The following is a 21,958-nucleotide window of genomic DNA, read 5'->3' on the forward strand; positions in this document are numbered from 1 at the left end:
GTCTTGTCTTCTTTTTAATATCCATTGTATGCTTTAGTGCTGAAAAAGAAACAACACAAATCATGATATATAGATATTTTTATTACAGTTATCATCTATCTTAGCCTTATATTCCAGTTTGTACATTTATACAGATTACAATAATTGGCTTACAATATAATATGGCCCATAAATACACCACTCAACCAGGCCTTTTTGATGCACACAGTGTTTCTGTTATGTTAGTGATAAGAAAACACATTCTGAAGACCTTGGGTCACAGTCAATTTGCCATTTAAATTTGTGACACCCTCATGGAAAAAAATGGCTCTACCAATACTTTATTAATGCCATTTTGGTATAAAGCATCTAATGAACTCAAGGGTATAAAAAATAGCCATTTTGTTTTTTCTTTAATTCTACAATATATACATTAATATCTGCAATGTTAAATAAAATCAGTTTAGATGGTGTTTTTATAAATATGCATTACTCTGAAATACTTTACTTTACTGGCAGGTTGTAATGCTACAGAAGCGTACACTTATGATGAATCAGAATAAGGCCTTGTGTCTTACACAAACACCTTTAGAAAAATGAGTGATGTGAAGCAGGCAAACTGTTATTGCATTTCAAACAGTGGACATAAGAGGCAGAGGTGAGTGGCAGAGCATTACCCAAAGCTGACGATAAGAGTAATGAACGTCTATGAAATTATACAGTTTTTTCCCTTATGCCCCTTCTTCTTTTTAGATTTAGTCCGTTGGCCATAAGGGGGAGAGGGCATGCCTGCCACAGGGCTGGGTAAGTCCTCAGTGTAGTAGTGTCTATGGGGCCTGGGCTGAGGAATGGGTTGACCCAGGAAAAAGCCCTCCTCCTCAGAATCAGAGGAGGAAGAAGAGCAAGTGGAACACCAGTCATCATCATCCCCATAAAGCCCCAAGAACCTCCCCATGGCTGGGCCCTGTAACCCGTAGTCTGACATGGCGGCAGGAGAAGGGTGTCCATGGAAGGCTTGGTGCGCCTTGGGTCCAAAGGCATTCCCTCTATGGTCCATTTTATAGCACATTTGGGCCCTTTCTTTTGGCAGAAGGTTAAGAGCATTATCAGAGCGAGACTTGCGACTGCGACGCCTTCTGTGGTGGTGATGGTGGCGCCCAGAGTTCAGTTCTTGTCCCTGTTCCTCGAAGTGGTACACTCTGCGGCGAGTCCGTTCACTCATTGGGGGCTGGCGCACTGGGAGATCACCATAATGGCCATTGTCCACCACATCATCAGAGAATTTGACTTGCTGTGGCCTAGACTGTGAACGTGTCCTCCTGAGGGCAGGGACATGGGGTTTGGGTCTGTCGTCTGGCAGAGGCACCTCCTCTTCTTCTGGAACATTCTCCTCCACCTCCTCCTCCTGCTCAGATACAAGGCTCTTCAGCGAATTTGCACTTCTGTGTAACATAGAAGAGTTGAGGGTTCCCATATTACTTGTTTTCTCACAGTCTTCTGTCTCAAGTTCATGGAAGCCTTGCAGAGAATATACTAAAGGTCTGTCTTTACTATCACCATCAACAGAGGCCCCTGGAGAGGAGAGAGAAAAAATAGTGAATGTTTGTACACACACTCCAATTATTACATCATAACATGAAAGACTAAATTGGTTGTAACATGTCACTTTTACTCACCAGTAATATTGGAGAGAGCCAATGAGTCCATGGAGTCGCGGACACTCTGATCTGTCTTCTTGAACTCATCTGTGATGCACTCCAAAGAATCATTGTACCATTGTGGCTCATCTCCCTGGAAGCCTCCCCCAGCTCCATGATCCAGGTCCAGCTCTTGGATCTTTCTGCTACTTGCTGGGCCTGGGTGGCTACCATAAGCCGAGTCTCCTAGCCCATCCTGTGACTGGGCCCAATACATGTCAGCTTGGTACTTCTTACTGGCCAGACTCCCCCTTCCTCCACTGCCACTGCTAGTTTTGGAGGACTCCTGCTTCACCTTGGCATCTGTTTCTGCAATCCAGAAATCTGTGGGTCTGGAGTCATTAGCTTGCTGGAAGACCCCATGTTCTCCAAACTTGAGTAACAGCTGGGTCATGTAGTCTTCATGTTCAGCCCACTCCTCCTCCTGGTCCTCAGGTGCCTCTGTCTCTTCCCCAGGTCCCCTCCAGAAATGCTCATCAGACAAGTTCATGTGGGCAAGTTTGTTGGTCAGGGTGTCGTCTGCGTTTCCGCTAAGGCCGGGGAACTTATAGTTGACAGAAGGTGAGAAGAGGAGCGACTGTCGGCACTGGTCAGCTGAGCGACTACTCTTGCCCATGCGTACACTGCGACGGGACTCACGTGAGCGTGCTGACTGGAAAGCAGAGTCGGAGGAGTCGGAAGCATGCACATCTTCCCCAAGACTGCAGGCCTTGGAGCAGTAAATACGGCCCTGGTGTGGCAGGAATGGGCAGCCTAGTAAAGAGCTCTTGCACTGCACACAGCTGAAGCAGCTCTCAGTGGCATGCCAGTGGAGCCCATCATAGGTCATCTGAGCATGATCAACACCTAGAAAAGGGGAAATTTGGAGATAGTTAGTAATACTACTCTAAAATGTAGACAACCATGACTGGTGTTTTGTATGAAATCAAGAAAATCATCTTACCAATGTGTTCTCCACAGGCCTCACAGTACTCTGCATAGAGAGACTCAAAGCAGCCGCAACAGTATGGTCTTCCATCCTTCATGATATAGCGTTGGCCCCCTAGAATTGTCTCACATTCAAAACAGGAGAAGTGCTTCATGTGCCAGTGACGCCCCTCAGCTTCTGTGCACTCATCAGCAAAGATTATCTGTTGACAAAGATGTACACTGGATGAGACAACACAGAAATCTTTTGCCTTCCTTTCTGTCATAAGTCTATATATTCATGTTGGATTTATTCATAAAATAAATAAAGAAATAAAATATACGTTATTGCTATCCCAGAGGAATTTTGAAAGGCTACACTTAAGACTTTGGTTTTTCCTCGACTATAGTGGTTTCTCTCAGTATTTCAGTCTCATGGATTTACCTCATCACAGGCTGAGCAGCGAGGTTTGAGTAGCTCAGCATGATGCCTTCCACAGTGAATCTTTCCATCGTTGTAGAAGTAGATAAGATCTACCAGGAGTTCATTACATGTGGAGCAGGCAAAGCATGCAGGGTGCCAGCTCAGCCCAGGGCCTGCCCTCGAAGCGAACACTGACATTTCTCCACCGTTGATGTTTTCGCCACACTGCAATATGCACACAGGATCACATGGTTGATTATAACATCCTGAATACAGTCAGAATAATCACATACAAAGAATAAAACTGTGGTTTAGTTAACACGATAGCTGTATTTCCAGAATTGTCTAATATTCTGGGGTAAAATATGTGGCCCATCTGCTCATTGGGTTGTGTTAACTGCAGTCCCACAGCCAATTTGTTTGTCTTTCCTGGCCTTCATCTGAGCAGTACATCATATGAGGACACATGACTTTTCAAATGAACAGCAGTGACTTTGAATAATATTGGCAGTTACAAAGAAGAAAATAGGAGAAAACAACCTTGGAGAAAGCATAGATATCTTGAGGAGACATGCATCAGTGGATCTATGATTTAGTTTGCATGGCTGCAATTCCAGATTGTGTGCATGGGTCTTTTACAAAGCATAGCCGACACTAAGATCTTTATATCAACAGTCTCTGTGGGATTTTAGTTAAAACTGGACACATATTAGCCAGACACTCACGGAGGAGATGTACAGACAACAGGCAGCAAACAGTTTTTTGATACTATAGTTAAAAAATACATTTTTGGATTTTTAAAGAATATGGGCTAGGTTCTCAACTTCATCTTTGTGTTGAAATTAGATGTTAATGATACATGCAAGATGTGGAACATACATGCTCACAAATGCTGTTCAGAATGTTGCGGGGTAGCAGCTTCACCGTGCCCCTCCCCAGTGCTTCCTTCTTCCTCTGGACACTGAACATATGTAGCTCCTTTTTCTCCTCCTCACTGAGGGACTGGCAGTAACGCACCTGGGAAGGAAGGTGACAAGTTATACATAAGAAAGTTATTTTGACAATCACACAGTTTCAATCAAGAAATGGGACAATTCCTTATTTTAAAGGTCCAATACTGAAAATATACTGCTGGGTGGGAAATTCTGTTCAAGTGGTTCAAGTGACCTTTTCACATTATGGTCCCTGAAAGATCCAATTGCAAGACTGTTGGTCACTAATAAAGGTTATAAACAAAGGTAAGTAGAAGAGAGGGCAGAGTGCATACCAGAGCATGCGGAACAAAGGCAAATCTTGACCCCAGCTTGCCCTTCCTACACCCCCTACATATCTCCACCCACAGTCCCTGATTGAGAACCTCAATTTTACAACAGGCCTTTTTGATGTCTCTCAAAGCCTTAACAAGAGGGAAAGCAGACGTTTACACAAACAAGGACTGTGTTTAGAGTGAAATCAAGAGGATGGGCAACAAAGGAAGAGAGACAGCCAAGTCGAACTGTGGTGCCACTGCGGTGGTGGCATCACATAAAGCCTCTTTCAACCAGCATCCCTCTCTCCTGCTGAGTAGTCCTTGTAAAAACCACTGCTATGACAGGAATCCAGCTGGTGGGGGCTCCCGGCAAACATCATAAAATCATCAAGTCAAAAGTCACATTGTGCCCACACTACATGTCTACAAGACTGTGGAACAAAAATCCCCTGGTGTGATGTCAACATGAATGCCAGGGGCTCACATTAGCGGGATGGAATGGGGATGGTGAGGCTGTTAACACTGTGGGTTTAGTGGGCAGCAACAGATACAGCGACTCAAACAAAATGGAGAGTGGATCTTTGCTGCAGCAGTGGTGTAAATGAGAGGACCAGCTGAGATTAATTTCATGATACATGTATTAACGCATATGCACACAAAATATTCTTACCTCATTATCATGTGGTGGCAGTTGGTAGAGGAGCTGCTTGATTCTAAACTTCTCTCCTGGACTGTTCACATAGGGGATCTTCTCCTCAGGCAAACAGGAGAAATATAACTGGACCTAGGGAAGTCAAGGCACAGAGAAACAAGATTATGCAAAGAAATTATGCCTGAATTTGGAATCAAGTCCAGGTTTGTTTCCTAAGAACTGAAAAACTTTTTTTTTTAATCCAAGTTTTTACGTTCACATGACCATTAATAGGAATAATAAAGCCACACAAGAGAAATAAAACCCATTAAAATTATATTTTTTCAAAAGTGAGTGGTCATCAATCTGAACATATAGTTGGATTTTTTGGTTCCCCATGAAGTTAAGCAAATTTTCATCTATCTACAATGCAATACATTATAGTTATGATCTTGGACAGAACAGCCCATATTTATGAAGAAATTCATTCCCAATGAGCCAGACATTTAACCAACACATTAATTTGTGATGAGACACATTCTGGGACAGCTCTGTGTTTCATGTATGGAAGACTGACTTTGTGGAATCAAAGTGTTTAAGTTTCTCTTAACCCCTAAATCAACTTTATTTCAAGGGAAAGCACATAGCAGCAATGTTGCTTGATGATGGCCCCGGTGTATAAATTAGTACTAAACAAGTCAAAACAGGTCAACAGGTCAAATCAGTTTAAAGGTTGTATTTTTCCAGTCATATGCTTGTCTCTATAGGGACAGGACAAAGCAGCCTGTCGTGGTGGCACTTTGACCCTTGGGGCTGACCACTGAAGACTAAACTTTATGAGGGAGGGGCCATTACAGCCAGCCAGATAAAGAGGTGGGATGTGCCTGTCTTGTGTGTTTGGGGACTTCCTGCAGCTTGGGTCGTCTAAACGGGGTGGGGTGGGGGGGCAACAGCAATTTACCCTGACAATCACCCCAACGTTGCCCCCCACCATAAATTATGCACATTTTCATGCCACTATTACCCCTCATCCAGCTCCCTGGGGCCTGGGGGACAGTCAGTGTTCACCCAAGTCCTATGTGTTTCTTCACTGTAATGATGACCCATAATACACAGCCCATTCAGGGCAATGGCTGCAGTAAAGGCATTACAGTTGACCCATGCATTTCCCAAACAAAAGGCCCTGAGTGTTTGGGGTTTAAGGTTCTCTATTATCCTGAACCCCTTCTTTTCTTGCCCATCACCCTCTCATTGCTTCCATGTGTGTTGTTAAACAGGGGAAGCTGGATGGAGAGAGATAGAGAGGAGGAGAGGAACTCAGCAAGAAAAGCGAGAGAAATGAGGAAAGAAGAGGAAAAACGCAGCTGGTTTGGGAAAAATGCCACATCACACTGGCTGCCCTGCGGACACAACTAACAGTCCTGGCTGTGTTTGTTGAGGAGAAGGCTTGTTAAAAGACGGCCTCTCAATTCATGATCCTGCCAGCAGCAGTATGTCCTCCTCCTAACAGATCTCTGATAATCACAAGCAGACTTTTCCACACCACAGTTTGTAAATAAAAATACATACATCCTGTCCATAAGTAGCTGCGTGGTAGAGCCTGACCAAGTCTGCCTCAAACAAAGGACCATGCAAAATGTTTTATGAAATATGCTCTCTCTCCCATAGGTGCCATTATCCAGAGACTCCAGTTGGTATGTTATTCAGTAACGTTCTGAATAGCATTTATCTGGGCCAGGCAAATGGGCTAGAAGGGAGTTAGAATCAGGTCAGAGCTGCTTTTATTCTCTGTCATTATTCACTTTAGTGATTTAAGGAAATGACAATTTGTGGACCAATGAAACAGACATACCACAATTAAAGAGAACACTATAATACTGTGACTCTTATTTGTAGTAGAAGAAAGAGATATCCAAACTACTCTAAATCTGTAGAAGCACAGATCAGTGCACCCTCATGAACTCCATTGACAATAGAACAGAAATAGTCCATTATAAGCAATATTGTGCTCACCTGCTCAGGCCTAAGGCCAGGTGGTACCCAGGCATACTCCTCCAGTGCACAGCCTGAGTCATCATCAGAGGTGGAGCTGCGTTGGAAGCCAGAGGTCAGCTTACTGACTTTCTGCTCCATCATCAAGTCTCGCTGGCGGGCCCCACCCTGGAAGCCAGCCGCCGACACTGCTGCACTCGCCAGGCTCATCAGACCCTCTTTTTACTAGAGAAAGTAAAAAATGGGAGGATAAAGGGAGAGAAAGGACAGAGGAAGGGGAGTGAGGATAGGAAGAGGAGGGAAGATTAAAACAGAGAAGAACCCAAGTGTTGGTTAACAAGCCATTACATCAACCCATCTCCACATAATGCTATCTTCACTCCATCTCATGTTAGTGCTATTTCACTGAATGTTAACCACGAGCTGAATCACACCATCACTGCCTCTTTCATGAGGGCTCTAGCCTGCCTCAAAAGCCCATTATGGTATATGAGCAAGCTTTTCTTGGTTCACTTATGGTGATGAGTCTACTACATACAGACAGCCATAAAGAGAACTATACCCTTTTACTGCTAGTGTGTTGGTAATTAAACATGTGCCCTCCTCGTGGCTTTTGTGGATATAGAGACCATTAAAAAATCCCCAAAGCCTCATGAGGTGGCGTCATGTCATTATGGTGACAATAACAAGAAGTTAATTATTCAAAACTACACCCAGTGAATGAAGAATTGCTTATGCAGTCTTGTTGCACAGATCTCCCATTCTTTTCCTATATTGTAATTCCATTTGCCATTAACTCAACACCACACATTAGCCGTTACATTTTCAAGGTTTCACCTTATTTGTGGAGCTTAGCTCTGAATGAGTCATCAATTCAGCCTGTTGAGATGCTATGTCATACTAAGTCTCAAGAGGGGCCACCACATGGGATCTGATGCTGGCTTGATCAGTTGAGCCTGAGGTCTGTATAAACACAGGTCTGACATTAGGACAGGACCACCATATGGGGAATGTCCACAAGCCTGGTTTCTCCCTTCATCTTCCCTTTTTCTTCTGACTGTTTGTTGTCTAACCTGCTCCAGAGAGTGTCTGATCACCCTTTCATCTTTTAGATGGACAGAGCAATGCCAAACAGGTGAAGTAGTTGGACAGGGAGGGATGGATAGATGGGCAAGTGGATGGATAGGGTTAACTGATACTCAGTTGGAAACTGACAATGCAACAAAAGGAGAAAAAAAGGGAAGGTAGATCAAAGACTGGCACAGTGTTGACCTATCTGTGTAGTGGAAAACAATCCCTTCCCTACCCTACCATTTATTCTAATCAACAGATTTTAATGTGATTAAAATACTGTACAAAATTATAGCCTACTAAAGTTGATTGTTCATAAGGTTACAGTTACCTTGCGGAAGTTCACTCCCTTGCATTGAACAGTGTGAACAAATGTTAGGCTAATGTTACTTTTATATGATGGGAGATATGGAGGAGGGAGGCAGGGATCAACAGCAAGTGATAAAATACTCTTCTTTAAAATTCTTAAACTTTTAGAACGAACTGGACAAGATGCACGTTATGTATACAATCTGCCTCACAAAAATTAAATACTTTCGTAATACAATGAATTTGAGCAACCATAAATTGTTTTTGCAATGTTTATGTACTGACATGGGTCACAGGGGTACTGGTATTGAAAAGAGGCAGCTTTTTATATTATAGACTTGATTATTGAAAGCACTTTCTAAATAAAAATGTAGTTCAGTTATATTTGACTGCTTGTTTTAATTGATGAAAAAGCAGCCATATGCATTAATATATATGAAATGGAGACTGCCATACATTAAGATGCATTGAGAATCATTGTACATTTAAAATGCTGACAGTGAGGCCAATGAAGATTCACACCTCTAGTTTAACAGTGGCACACTCACAGAATAATAATCAAATCAGCATACAGATTCAGTGATTTCTGTTAAACAGCAATATTTTCCTTAATCGTGATGCCACTGGTCATGCCAGACCAAATAAAGCTATAGCAGCAAAAAAATAGTGCATTTTATTTTATATGAATTAGATTTTTAATTGCAATGTATTATTTGAGGAGCAATGTATTATTTGTGATGATTGTAAATTTGCAGTTTGACAAAGGAATGAGTCAACTTTTTGTTCTTCAAAAGGAAAGTGCAGAGAGCAGCAAATGAATTCAAAACTTAATTTAGCATTCATTAATCATTATTCAAATTGCTCTTAAAAGCCTCCTAACTTTATTTCTTGAGCTGCTGTTAGCTTTGCAAGACTACGTAGACATAGTGATGATGAATGTGTGTCCAGTTGTGGTCATTTCTCACAGGCCAAGGGCTCTAGCTGAGATCAAATGGGAGCCCATTCAGTGTCCAGCAGCCTGGCCCTCTGTGCTTACACCCCCTATGGCCGGCAAGGGCACCCGGGGCCGCGGAGAGACAGCTGAGAAAACCAGACACACTCGAGTGCAGCCTTTGAACACAAGCGTGACAGTAAAGGGGCCTGAAAATCTGCGCTCTCTCCTGGAATGATATATATGCCTGGCTGCCTCTGGGAGTGTGCAGCTCCTATGCATGCATGAAGAGGGAATGCACACATGTATACTGAAGCCAACATGGATGCAGGCGTGAAGACATATACTCTATGCTGGTCCACACATCCAGGACCATAAACACCCTGTCAGCTCTATGCTGTGTGATGACTCTTTCTGAGATAGCAGTACGCCAGACTCTCGAGTGGGTGCATGCCAGTAGAGGTGGCTACTGGCTATTCATAACAGCTCATCTCCCCATAACCGTACCACTGCCACCGACTAGCATGCCCTTCTCAAGCCTGCCCATTCAAACACAATCAGATTGAAGCGTGATGGATAGTGGTGGCAATGGATTCATGGGCTTTTTTTGGAATTCGTGACAACCACAAAGTGTCAAGTCAGGCGGATTGGCATATGACATGTCCCATTAAATCGCCTCTGATGTCCTGAACAATGGCGTCTTTGTGAAGGAATCCACTGAAGGCTTGTTCCATCAAGAGCCTGTTTATCTCGCTTTAAGTCTTTTTTTTCTCCTGATGATGTGGTGTGTTATCTCCATATACATGACAGTTAAAGCCCTTCAACCCAGATAACCTGTCTTCAGATGAGAGAGTGGGGTGAGAAATAAGACACTCTCTTATTCTTTTTGCATCTATTGACTTGCAAATGAGACCAAAATAACCTGCAAAAATGTGGCCTTGTTTGAGAACAGCTTGGGTTTCACGTGGGAGATAGCTAACTATAGGCAGGTTCAGTCAAGAGCCAAGAGACTCCGACTTCATAGCCACACATTTTATCAGGCACAGACTCACTCATGCGCTACATTTGTTAGAAAGATGTTTGCTTTCACATGTTGGCCAAGGCTCCATGAGGATGTCTCACACAGCCAAACCTGACTCACAGGAATGTCAGGCTTGAACTTCAGCCAGATCTGCAAAGAGGAATACAAGATGTACACGGCCTGGTGTTAGGCAAAGTCCCTTTCTCATACAACCATATCTGCTTGCATGCTAATTTTCCCTTTAGATGTCATGCAGTTCATTTCCTCAAATTTTTCCCAGAATGCTTCCTGAACTTTTTTGAAAGACAGAAGTGCCAAGCCAACTAACTTAACCATGCTTGTACGGACTTCCCAACTCACTGACTCATCACTTGTGTTGGCTTTTAAAGTTTTTCTCCTAACAAGGGGCCTATGGTTTGCGAGATTAGTTTTTTAACTCCCCCTTCTCACTGTCCCACTCCCCCCGCCCTGCACTCCTCCCACACTAGCAGACCCCTGCAGTCCTGAATGTTTAACAGCCCCTCACTCTTTTGTAAAGGTGCTTGTTAACATGGCTTTGGGAGCTCCAGGCCTGCATATCTGACTGATCTGCCCACAGAGGGCCAGAGGGTGGTGGGGGTGCTATCAGACTGAGGCAAAAATGGGGTGATTGACATGTATGAAAATGTTAATGTGTTTTGGTCCACGAAAAAAGGAAATTGAAGTAAAAAGAGATGAAAAAGGGAAGCTCAAACACACAGTTTTTCAGTGAATGAAGATTTTAAAACATCCCACACAATATTTTGAATGAATGAAGAGACCTATGCTCTAGAAAAAGTGCACAATGACTCCTATAGTCTTGTTACAGAGCAAGATTATATTCCAAAAGGCTCTATATAACAGAAGCTCAATAAATAGTTCAAACTTGATTCATTAAGATATAAAATAACGACTGATTTAAGAAAGTACAGACTAAGCATCATGTGTTAAGTAGCCTACAGTGTAATGTTATTTTTCACTTTGTGGAATACAAACCTCTCACAGGACCTCATACTGTAACTGACCAATAAATACAGCCGTCAGTGACATTTTTAAAGAGTATTCAACAAGTCCCCCGAAATCCAGACACTGGAGCCTTGGATTAACAACCCTTGAGAGAGTGCAAAAGAAAAATAAGCAGCTTCTGGTCTGAATTACTGTCAATATTCCTCTAGGAAGTGGATGATGGACATGCACACAACGCAACACAGTGCTCCCTGTCAGTTTGGACCGGCACAACATGTTTAACTTGGCTCCTGCGAGCTCAGCAATGCAGGATAGGCTCTACTTGAAGAGAAAAACAAGATTTTCTGGTCAAAGTTCCTGCTTACTTGAGCTTGAGCCTAGACATATCTGTTTTTATGTCAGACAAGATATATCTTGACTTAAGAAAAATATGCAGCAATTTTAATTTCAAATGAGAGCCTGTCAAAAGTAGGCACTTAATGTGTGAAAAAAGTGAACAATCATCAAACTGCAATGCAGATCAGAAAATCAGATCACTGTGTGAACCAGCAGCCTCCCATGTATACCTAAATAAATCATCATTTAAGGTTACATCTGTAATTGAATGATTCAATAAGCCAACCAAGCATCGTAAAACCAAGAACCTAGAAACCAAGGATATTCATTCGTGACATTTCTTCTTTGCTGATGACTTTAATCTAATCAATCTGAAATCAGATGACAAGAGAACCAGAAAGGAGATCAGTTTATGCAGTGTTGAGGTGCTACATGGCTGGAGTTTGGTCAGCGTATGGAGGCCTCCTTTCGTGGTCAGGGGAGTGTTTTTCCAAGACCAAATGGATGGGAGTGACATCCCCACAGAGATCTACACTAGAGAGACCACCTGCATGCACTGGCCAGACTGAGCGAAGAAAACACGTGCCGCTGTCACATAGCAGACATCAAACACATTTGCATCCCAGGGGATTCAGTTTGCAGTACTGGAAAATAAATTTAAATTCTTCAAACAGAGCACCCTTCACACCACCCTCTGAAGGCAGACTTTGAGGCAAAGATCATAAAGTTCCACCTATACATATTCGGTCTGTAAATTATGCAAAATAATCCAGGAGATCAAGTACATATCTCAATTTAACAAATCTGCATCAGTATCAAAGAAGCTGGTCTCATCTAATAGATCTGGTGCAATTCTTTAACGTCTCAATTTCCTCACACAGTTTTTCTTTCAGCCTCACTACAACCAAAGTACATTCCTCCCAGAAACCAGATTGCATCGTTTTCAGTCATTTCCCTGGTGGTCTTACCTCAGTGTAGGCCAACTACTCTCCTGGGGCGAGCAGGAAAAAGGATCTTATCACTCTATCCAGTCCTAGTTTCTTCTCCACCCCCTAGGCTCCATATCTATGCAGGATCCTCAGAGATCTAATTCCAGGACAGAAGCAGCCAGCCTTCTTTACCAGAACTGTCAGCACAGCAACAGCCCATATCAAAGCTAAGACTGTAAAAAGCCAGGGAGATGTCTGTCTCAGTGTGTGGGAGAGAGTGTTTGAGAAGGGTGTGTGCGTGTGCGTGTACATGGAGGAGCTCTACCAGATGGTCATCCCACCCTTGTCTCTTTCACCCACCATTCCTCCTCCTCCTCCTCCTCCTCCTCCTCCTCCTCCTCCTCCTCCCCCTCTTTTCCCCCAACCCAACACTCTTAACCTTAGACCAGCCCCTTAACCTCAGAGCAGCCAGTCATGGCAGGGTATGGCAGAGCGAGGCGTCTCTCATCCGATGACCCTCCCCTCTTACTTCAAACATATGTTTCCAAATGAGAACCACCGGTAGAACTCCAGCTCAAAGGCGCTGTGCTTTTAAGTAGCACAGCAGTGATGGCAGAGCTTGTTTTACCACACTGACCACCCCATATCCACAACAGCTTTCACATGACATTCCTCTTTCTCCTTTCCTATCAGCAGCTCAAAGATGTGGGAAAGGTGGTGAATGTTACAGTCAGGCTTTGGTTTATCTGGTGGTTTGTCTCTCTTCTCTTATGCGTTAAAATGTCATTTAGTTACAGAGAGTTGTTTGCTAACTACATATTTATGATTATAGAGTGACTGTCGGATTGAATGAACAAAAGATGCTTTATTTGTCCCACTGCGAAAAATTACTTCCTACCATCTACAGCATCTTGGTTCAACCTCATGTAACCCAACCCTCTAACTGAACATGATGTCAGCAAGTCTAAATGAGACCTGCTAACAGGCATTTAACATATGAATCACATAAGTCTTATACAAAGCAATTACTTAAACCACAAAGCTGCTATTATCTGTTTAACAGCTCAACAAAAAACTTTCATTGTTGAGTCATACCAAATGCATACATATTATGATGACAAGTTAAAAAAAATCGCTCTCCCGGGCTTCTCAAATGTGACAATTTTGCTGTTTTTCTTTGCTTCGTCTGACAGTTTGCATTTTGGACCATTGATCAGAAAATACAAGTAATCTGTATTTGTCAACTTGGGCTCTGGAAACTGGGCTCAGTTTTTTTTGTTATTTTCTAGCCAAAACTCAATTACATGTGCTGTATCCCAAATGTTACATATGACGAATATTTGACGTCTATTGAAATAAATAATATGAAAAAAGACAAAGATCAATCTTATATGGCTAATACTGGTTAACTGCCCTCAAACTTGCTTTTACCATGTGTATGAAAGATAGAAACTTAAATTATAGACATGTTCAATAAAACCAAATGTACATATCTGCCCATCCAGTGAAACTCCCTGGGGAGGATGCAGTTGACCTCTGCCTCTCCTTCACCTTTGCAGGAATGTCAGAAGATGAGGCTCTTCCTGTTGCCTCAGAAAACAAAAGTGAACGGGTTCTGGTCAATCTCTTGACAGTTGCACCTTTTGCATCCTTTTGTGGTCGTTTGGTTGCAATGTCAAAGTGTTACTTTCTCCAATAAAGGACACCTTTATAGCAGACATAATTGTGTCTGCTAAAAGTTCATCCTTTTCAACACCAGGTTTTGCTGTAGAGGGTTAACATGCTTTAAGACTGTAAACAAAGCAGTAGAACCTTTAACTGGGAAGCAAAGAATCTATTAAACAGCTAGAATTGCTTTCTTTATTAACATTTTAGCTGCTGTTTAATTTTGTGGAGATGACGTCAGGATGTAATACTGTGAACTTGAACACAGGTGTGCGCATTGTGGGTTTTTTTAAGGAGGGGCTGATTTAACAGGGTTCACAGTGGTCAACACTGTTATGTAGCAGAAGCGGTGAATTGCTGTAAAATGTGCCATCAGAACACATTAAACTCATTTGTCACACTTGTGAATTTATATACAGAATTCTCTCAACTTCTTGATCTTTTAAGACAAATCGGCAGTATATTCAAAACTAGTTTGCTACAAAGTTTGCTTTAATTACATCCCAGATAGGCTGGTGTGTTAAACTTTTTATGGCAGGACATTGTTTCCTACATGCTAACAGTTCAATATGCCTTCTATTTCTTCAATCAAACATAAGTCACAAAACATGAAAAGCTAAATTCTGGCTTCTCATTCCTAGTTTAGCTCATCTGTGCATGATTGATAGCATCTAATTGGCAATCTTTGACACCCTTTGCTCATCCACACACTTCACATTCATACATTTATGTGCTAAAATATCACACTGTGGGAGATGAATTGCAACCATCAACAAAGGAAGCTTAGGTAGGTAATTGCTACTAACTAAAACACTATACTTACTTATGATAGGTATTCTTAGGCTAACCTTGACCCAGTAATATCTGAAAGTGACTATACTTTAACTCCTGCATAGTGCATGCAATGTAGGTGTGTGTGGGTGTGTGGACAAGGCCATTGTAGCAGCCAAGGCCAGGGAGGAGAGGTGCCCTTTCACAGCAAACCTCAGGCCTTTGTGCAATCCCAAAAGACTCAGCACCCTGCTCCATTAGCAAGTCTAAGAGGGGAAGGACAACACAGCATCCTGCCTTTTGGGGGGGACATCATGAAATGCAAAGTTAAGATGGTAAACTAATTTGGACAAAAGATGCAGAACCTATTCAGCAGTACCAGTGTGAGTAAACAGAGTTGTGCCTGATTTTCTCAAAATGCAGAAACATGTTTATTCCACCCTTTATCTGATCGATTTCAAAGTTGCACATTTTGAAGTTAAGTAACGGGTTTATAAGTTAATTTAGGCAATCAATGACATCTTTGAAGTTCAAAAGAGCCTTTGACAATGAACTAAGGTGGAGACAACTATTTGAAGGCATCTATGGATTATCTTTAGTCTCTTGCACTCAAACAAGGAAACTGTATCACTGTAACAACATCCCAAATCTCATTCTGTATGGCTATACTTAGAAGCTGGTTGCACAGTTCAAGGTTTGACTCAGATAGCTGAATAATATAAAGTTTGACAAGTCATGCATCCCTGACCCTTGACCTCAGAGATCACCAGATGACCCATAAATCTATGGCCCCAGGGCTTTACGGCCCATTCCCCTGTCATAGCTGCAACGACCTGAACAGCACCTCACACCTGGTCTGCACCTTCTCACTGCTGTAAAAAAACACCCTGTGCTAGTGGCGAGTTAGTCCATGACCAGCATGCCCTGACACTGACAGGACAGTGATGATCGTCATCAGAACCAACACCCAACGATAAAAGCTGCATTCTTCTCTGGTCCAAACATGTCCTTGAAGAAAGGGACCCATAAAATAAAACACCCAGTCAAAGCTGAATGCAGTGTCTCACAGTAAGCGTTTGAAAGATGGATACCAGCATGAGTGAAACCTAACATAATCTGTTCAAACAAGTCAAATTTAAGTCTCAAGACATGTCATAAATCGGGATACCAAAGGGGCAAAGGGAAGGTCAGTCTCTAACTTAGTGTCATTGACGACCATTGTTGAGAGCTCTCACTACTGTGTGAGCTACCTTATAAAAAGTAGGCATTCTCAAGGTTTAAATGACTTGCCAACGGGTATTAGCAGGACACAGGCCCAACAAAAGCCTTAGTTATAAAGGCCAATAAAAGCCTGTCAGTCTACTGTAACAACAATTCTTTTTACGCCTTGAAAGAGGGAGGAAAAGGTCAACTGGTGGAGCAGTCAGCGCATTGATATTGACTTAGCTAGATTGGCGCTGACAAACTCAGGTCAGACTGTAGGCTTGTTAGCCCTATAACCCTCACATAACCCCTTTTACTGTTTCACTCTGACACACTGGAGGCAGCTGAGGGCAAAGCTTAGATTTAACCTGACAAGAGACATTTTTAAAAATCAAGAACAAATATCTATTCACTTGACACTTGACCTTACTCAAGACCATGCTTTTCTCAAGACGTTTGAATAAGAAGAATCAAAATGAAAGATTTCTTGGACTAAATTCGTAATAAGATATGGTTACATAGGAAAATTTAATTTTCTGACTAACCAAACACAATACTTAAATCCATGTAATTTTATGTACTATCCATCTATTGCCAAGTTATCTGTGTTTAATTATTAGATTATACAGCATGTAATACTATTAAGTAAAGGACGTCAGTTTGGATGGCCCCGATTTCATGGATGCAGTATGTAAACATATTACTTTTCTAACTACTTATTTCTGCATTATCTAATCTGCTGAAACACTGTTGTGTCATGTGTGATGTAATGCAATATGAACGTCCAGTTTCCATGGAGTGACCCTGTAATACATTACATAAATCTTACCCTGCATCACACATCTCTGTTGAACAAGCCTGGTGTTAGCACACTGGTTGTTTTTTTTCACTTTATCAGACGTACACCTCTGTCTAACCACTTTGCCAAACATTGCAGAGATGTACGACTGGGACCAGCCATATTTCACCCTCAATTTGACACCCTCTCACCTAGTTGTAAAAGCCGGACCTCATTGGGAACAATGGGAAGTGGAGCGGCAGAGCTCCTGGGGCTGTTAAAGGGAGGAAGCCCCTTTATTTGAGGACACTATAACTCAACAAAAGCCTGTGGCTGTCTACACACAGAGCAGACTGAGGATGAATGGGCTGCTCTTACACTACACACTTGCACTGACAAAAGCACTGGATCAGCAAGGGGCAAACCCTGTCATGTGTGGTCTCCCTGGACAAACTTGGATACGTAGACATATTGTTACAAAACAGCAGTATCAACACTTCATACCCACATGTTCAACAAACAGGCCTCAGTTTTCACAATTTGATTTTATTTCCTTAGTGAAACTTTAAATTTGTACTCAGAGCCAGGAAAGCTGTTGGGTTTTCCATTCTTTCATCCCCATGTCATGTGAAAAAGGTTTGATCATTCTTGTTGAAACAGCACCCCGTCATTGACGAGATTCAACAGTTGTGGCCTCTAAGACTTCACTGGATTTTTAGCTCATGACCTCACACTTTCAGAAAGTAGAACATGCACACCACTTAAACCTCACACCTAACACATCTGGGCTTTTCTCCTCAACTTTCCTCAAAGTTCAACAGTATATCCGTCAAATGGCAACAAAACTATTTCCTGTGTTTTCAGCCTGGGGCTGAATGGACACATGAATGAGACCGCCATAACAAAACAGGCAATACTCAGGAGTGAGTGCTATGAGCAAGTCATTGTAGAAGGAGAGGATGCAGTAAAAAAAAAGAAGGAAAAATTGGCAATTCTCACACGTGGAAGCATTTTCCCGAGCCGCGCAGCTTCAAAAGGAAAACCATGGAATCCAACAATACTCAAACAGTTAAGAGCTGCTCAGTCAGGATCCCACTAATGATTAACATTCCTGGAGAAACACTCCGTTACAGTCTTTTTAGAGTGTTCTAATTAAACACATGCTCCAGTGCCACAGCACAGAGGGAACTCTGATGACTGAGAGCAGGGATGCTTCTTTCCAGCTCTGCTTAATTGGACACAATTTAAGTCATTAAGGTGGTAGTAAAAACAGCAGAAAGAGCAAAGGAGAGGTCCAATCATCTCCCCTGTTGCTCTAATGTTGTTGACCCTTTCACCTCTTCATGTGACCCACATTCATACGTATATGAAGATACCGTAGACCTTCTTTCATTTTGTCTGGCTGGACATTAAGGAGTGCAGTCTGCACTTGCTGATTTTGAGAATTGTTTGAGAGTTACTGTAAAATGCATTTCTAATGCTGTTTTTTGGGTTTTGGTATCATGTAAGGTTCCTTTATGTAAATATGTACAATGTCGTCCTGATGAACCAAGGGTTTACGGTCCAGGTCATGGACCTCTGCTTTCTAAAAAATTTAAACCCAGGATGTGTCCATCCAATTTATTTAATTTTAGTATTTCCCAATACTAATTCAACAACTTCAATTCAAGGTATTTTCCCATATCAAGTACCAATCAAATACCAGTGTTCTCATTTTCCTAAATGTAAAATCTATGTGTTAAATTAACATAAGGCCAGGGATTGCTGCGACACTAAAAAGCAGGATTTGACAGCCTGCCATGACTAAATGAATATAATTGATAGAAGAAACACTGAGGGCCTGATTTACTAAAGGTTTGCGTGTGTAAAAACGTGTGCAAACATCACCCGCAAAAAATGTGCAAGCTGATTTACTAACGCAGCGCACTGAGGTTTGCATCTTGTAACTGTGCAATATAGTATGCGCTGTCCATTTAGTACGTTTGCCATAATGAATATGTAATATGGGACGTTTCAAGCTCAGTGTGCAAAATACAGGGAGGAGAAAATGCAAATATGTGATTTAGCACACGCATTGTGATTTACCAAACCTGAAGGTAATTTTTCTGCGTCTATAAATAATAGCTTTGAAGGGCAGGTATTAACTGGCTGCTCACTGCGCACAGATGACTTCTATTACTGTGGAGAGGAGGAGAAGGAGGCACAATGACAGAATACGCACAGGACGGAGTTTTTCCACCTCTGTTATATTTTTGGTTTTACTAACAGCATTAACTTTGTCACAAATACTCTCCCATATGTCGTTTTTTCTGGTAATATTTGTTTGTTTTTTATAACTCAATATATTTGTTAACCTCTTCCACTAGAACCTGATCACATTTAAATTTTTTGCAGCTTTCTGCTCGTCCAAACTCTCCATTCAGACACGCAAAACCCTAATTTAAATACTGCTGTCTCCACCCTGTTGCACCTGTTTCCATTTACACAGTTATTCTTAGTAGATCACCTGCAAAAAGCACACAAACAAAACGAGCAATCTATTGCACCATGCACACAATTTAGCACCCACTATTTGGGATCTTAGTTAATCAGGCCCTTAATATTCTAACATTAACAAAGCTAATTATGTGGATCAGTCATATTATGATGTTTTCTAATTATAACTGATCTGCTTAATTTCACAAACTCAGCGCAAAGATGACAGTATTGAATTATGTGACTTAGTCTGTATACATTACTGTCTTTATGATTTCAATCTCAGGATGTCATGTGAATTATAAAATGCAAATTGTTGGATTTTAGAAGTTCAGACAAGATAGGTGCATGAGCTGGAGTGTGTGCATGTATGTGTGTATTTGGGTCTTTTGAGATCCTATCTGAAACTTGAGGAGTTTCCAGATATGCAGGCCAGACATGGAGTCATTACTGCCTGGGATCTGTGTTTAAGTCTGTATGGATGTACTGTATGTGTGTGTGTGTGTGTGTGTGTGTGTGTGTGTGTGTGTGTACGTGTGTGTGTGTGTGTGTGTGTGTTGGCACAATGTATGTGTGGAATGGAAAAAAGGACACAACTGGCTGTCTTATCACCCTCCCAAATTAAGGATACTAGTCCTCCAGGGCAGAACTTATTTTTAGAAACCTAGCATGTAATACGTCTGTTTCTGTCAGCATCAGTGTGTTATTTTTGGAGCTGCTAATACCGAGTTCACTAATGACACTCAACCATCTTCAGTCAGCATCACAGGTCAGCATAAAGGAACAAGTGAAAGAGTAGTGATGCGTTCTGTGTGTGTATAAACAATAAGAATTTCCTTAAAATCTGAGCTGCCTTTTCTTCAAGTTTGTATTCCTTTTTTTCATCATCAACAAACATTCCATGATCCCGCTAAATGGTCAAGAGTGTGTGTTAGCCTACAGACAGGACATACACAAACACACTGATGTACACATCTGGTGAGCCACTGCTCTTGTTTTCTTTGGGAGCCCATCCCCTAACAGGAAGACAGTGCGAGCTTAGCAAACAAAGGCCCGCCTCTTTGAACTATCCTCTCACTAGGAGCTGCTGTCAGGTTGTTGTGGCCAAACGAACTGTTTCTGTGTTGGCTCAGTAGGCCCATTGTGGGCCTCAGGCTGCTGCTCTGCAAGCAATGTCCTCAGTTGCCTTTGTCAATATTGACCCATCTGTATGTTATCCTACAGCATCTATCTCCACTGTGATGTATCACCACATCCAAAAGAAAAGAATTGTGTGTGAGATTATCATGAAACAAATGACAACCATAACTCCTGTTATAGTAAGCTTAATAATACCTGTCATGGCTCAGTAAATGTGTAACTTTACCAAGTGGAGGGGGGTGAAAACATCAGAAAATTTGAATATCAATATCACATGCCAATTTATGTGACAGAGAGAATAAATAAATAGCACCTGAATACAGTGTGTATTATATAATGATATACAGGAAAAGTAACACTGCAAAATAATGCAAATAATGCTTTCTTGCATTATTTGTGTACAGGGCTACACAGTTTACCTCAATTTACCTCTCCTTAATATCTATTTTCTTCATGAAATTAATACATCAACTTGGTTAGAGAATGGCATTGTTTCATTTTTATCAAGTCTGTGTTCTGATCCCCTGGATTCTTACTGAACAATGGTTCTTGGATTGTTATCTGACTAAGAAAGGAAATAAAAATATGAAAAAAGCAAACTCATCCCCATTGACAGTTGATTTAGGTTACAAGAAAGATGAATGAAAAATAGATATTTTGTACTTTATTTTGCGTAACATTGTAAATGTTCTCTTGAAAAACTTGAATGATTGCTGTAGTGTTACCTGAGTTATACATGCCAGTATTAGCAGATTCTGAGGCTTATTCTGACCACACATTATCATGTTGGATGGACTGTATTCATTGCCATTCTACAAACACTATACAAGTACTTTGGGATTTAGATGTATTCATCCAAAATGCAATAGGTCCAAAATGCAATTTACTATAGGAAATATATACATATATATATATAATAAATTTAGATGAGCCTTCAGTTAAAAACCTGCTTTTGGTCTGCAAGTCTAATCCTCAGAGCAAAATGATTGTTAATAGTATTGTAGATGGATGATAGTAATGTAAATGTTCAACACCTTTGGAGAAAACCCAATTTAATGCTTCAGATGGGAAGGGGTCTAGTGTTTCATTATGAGTGCAAAGCATATGCTGTAGTGTATATCTCATGATGTACAGAGCACTCACTATTATAGGCTTGAAGCTCCAAAGAAGGGATTATCTTTGAATAAGCATACATGAAAAACTCCTCCATTTAAAAAAACAAAGCGAAGATGAGTTTAAATCTTTCCCCAAGAGTGTAGGAATGGGATAATGCATTGATATATTGCTTTGTGTTCCTCTTAATCCTCTTATTATTTATTTTGGAAGATACTTTATATTAGTTATTATAACTGAATTCAGCACTGTGTGATTTGGGAATATAGCCAAACTCTTGTACTTCTTACATGACTTTGTTTCCAGACCTGATATATAGCAGTGTAAAATATGACCGCATTTAAGTTTTAATTA

The 21,958-nt window shown here is 41.4% G+C and overlaps 1 protein-coding gene across 1 annotated transcript; it reads right to left on the bottom strand.

Moving 5' to 3' along the window:
• Positions 1-60: 60 nt before the first annotated feature.
• On the bottom strand, positions 61-7,019 carry prickle1a (prickle homolog 1a). Its single transcript, XM_053319032.1, has 8 exons — positions 6,900-7,019; positions 4,926-5,039; positions 3,886-4,023; positions 3,028-3,231; positions 2,620-2,806; positions 1,656-2,522; positions 1,376-1,551; positions 61-1,345 (listed from the first exon to the last, which is right to left on the bottom strand). Exons 1-8 carry the CDS (start codon positions 7,017-7,019, stop codon positions 686-688), a joined length of 2,466 nt encoding a protein of 821 aa, XP_053175007.1. The 3' UTR covers positions 61-685.
• Between the last annotated feature and the right edge of the window lie 14,939 nt (positions 7,020-21,958).

Source organism: Scomber japonicus, chromosome 5 (genome assembly GCF_027409825.1).
Source record: "Scomber japonicus isolate fScoJap1 chromosome 5, fScoJap1.pri, whole genome shotgun sequence".
In the NCBI taxonomy this organism is placed as follows: Eukaryota; Metazoa; Chordata; class Actinopteri; order Scombriformes; family Scombridae; genus Scomber; species Scomber japonicus.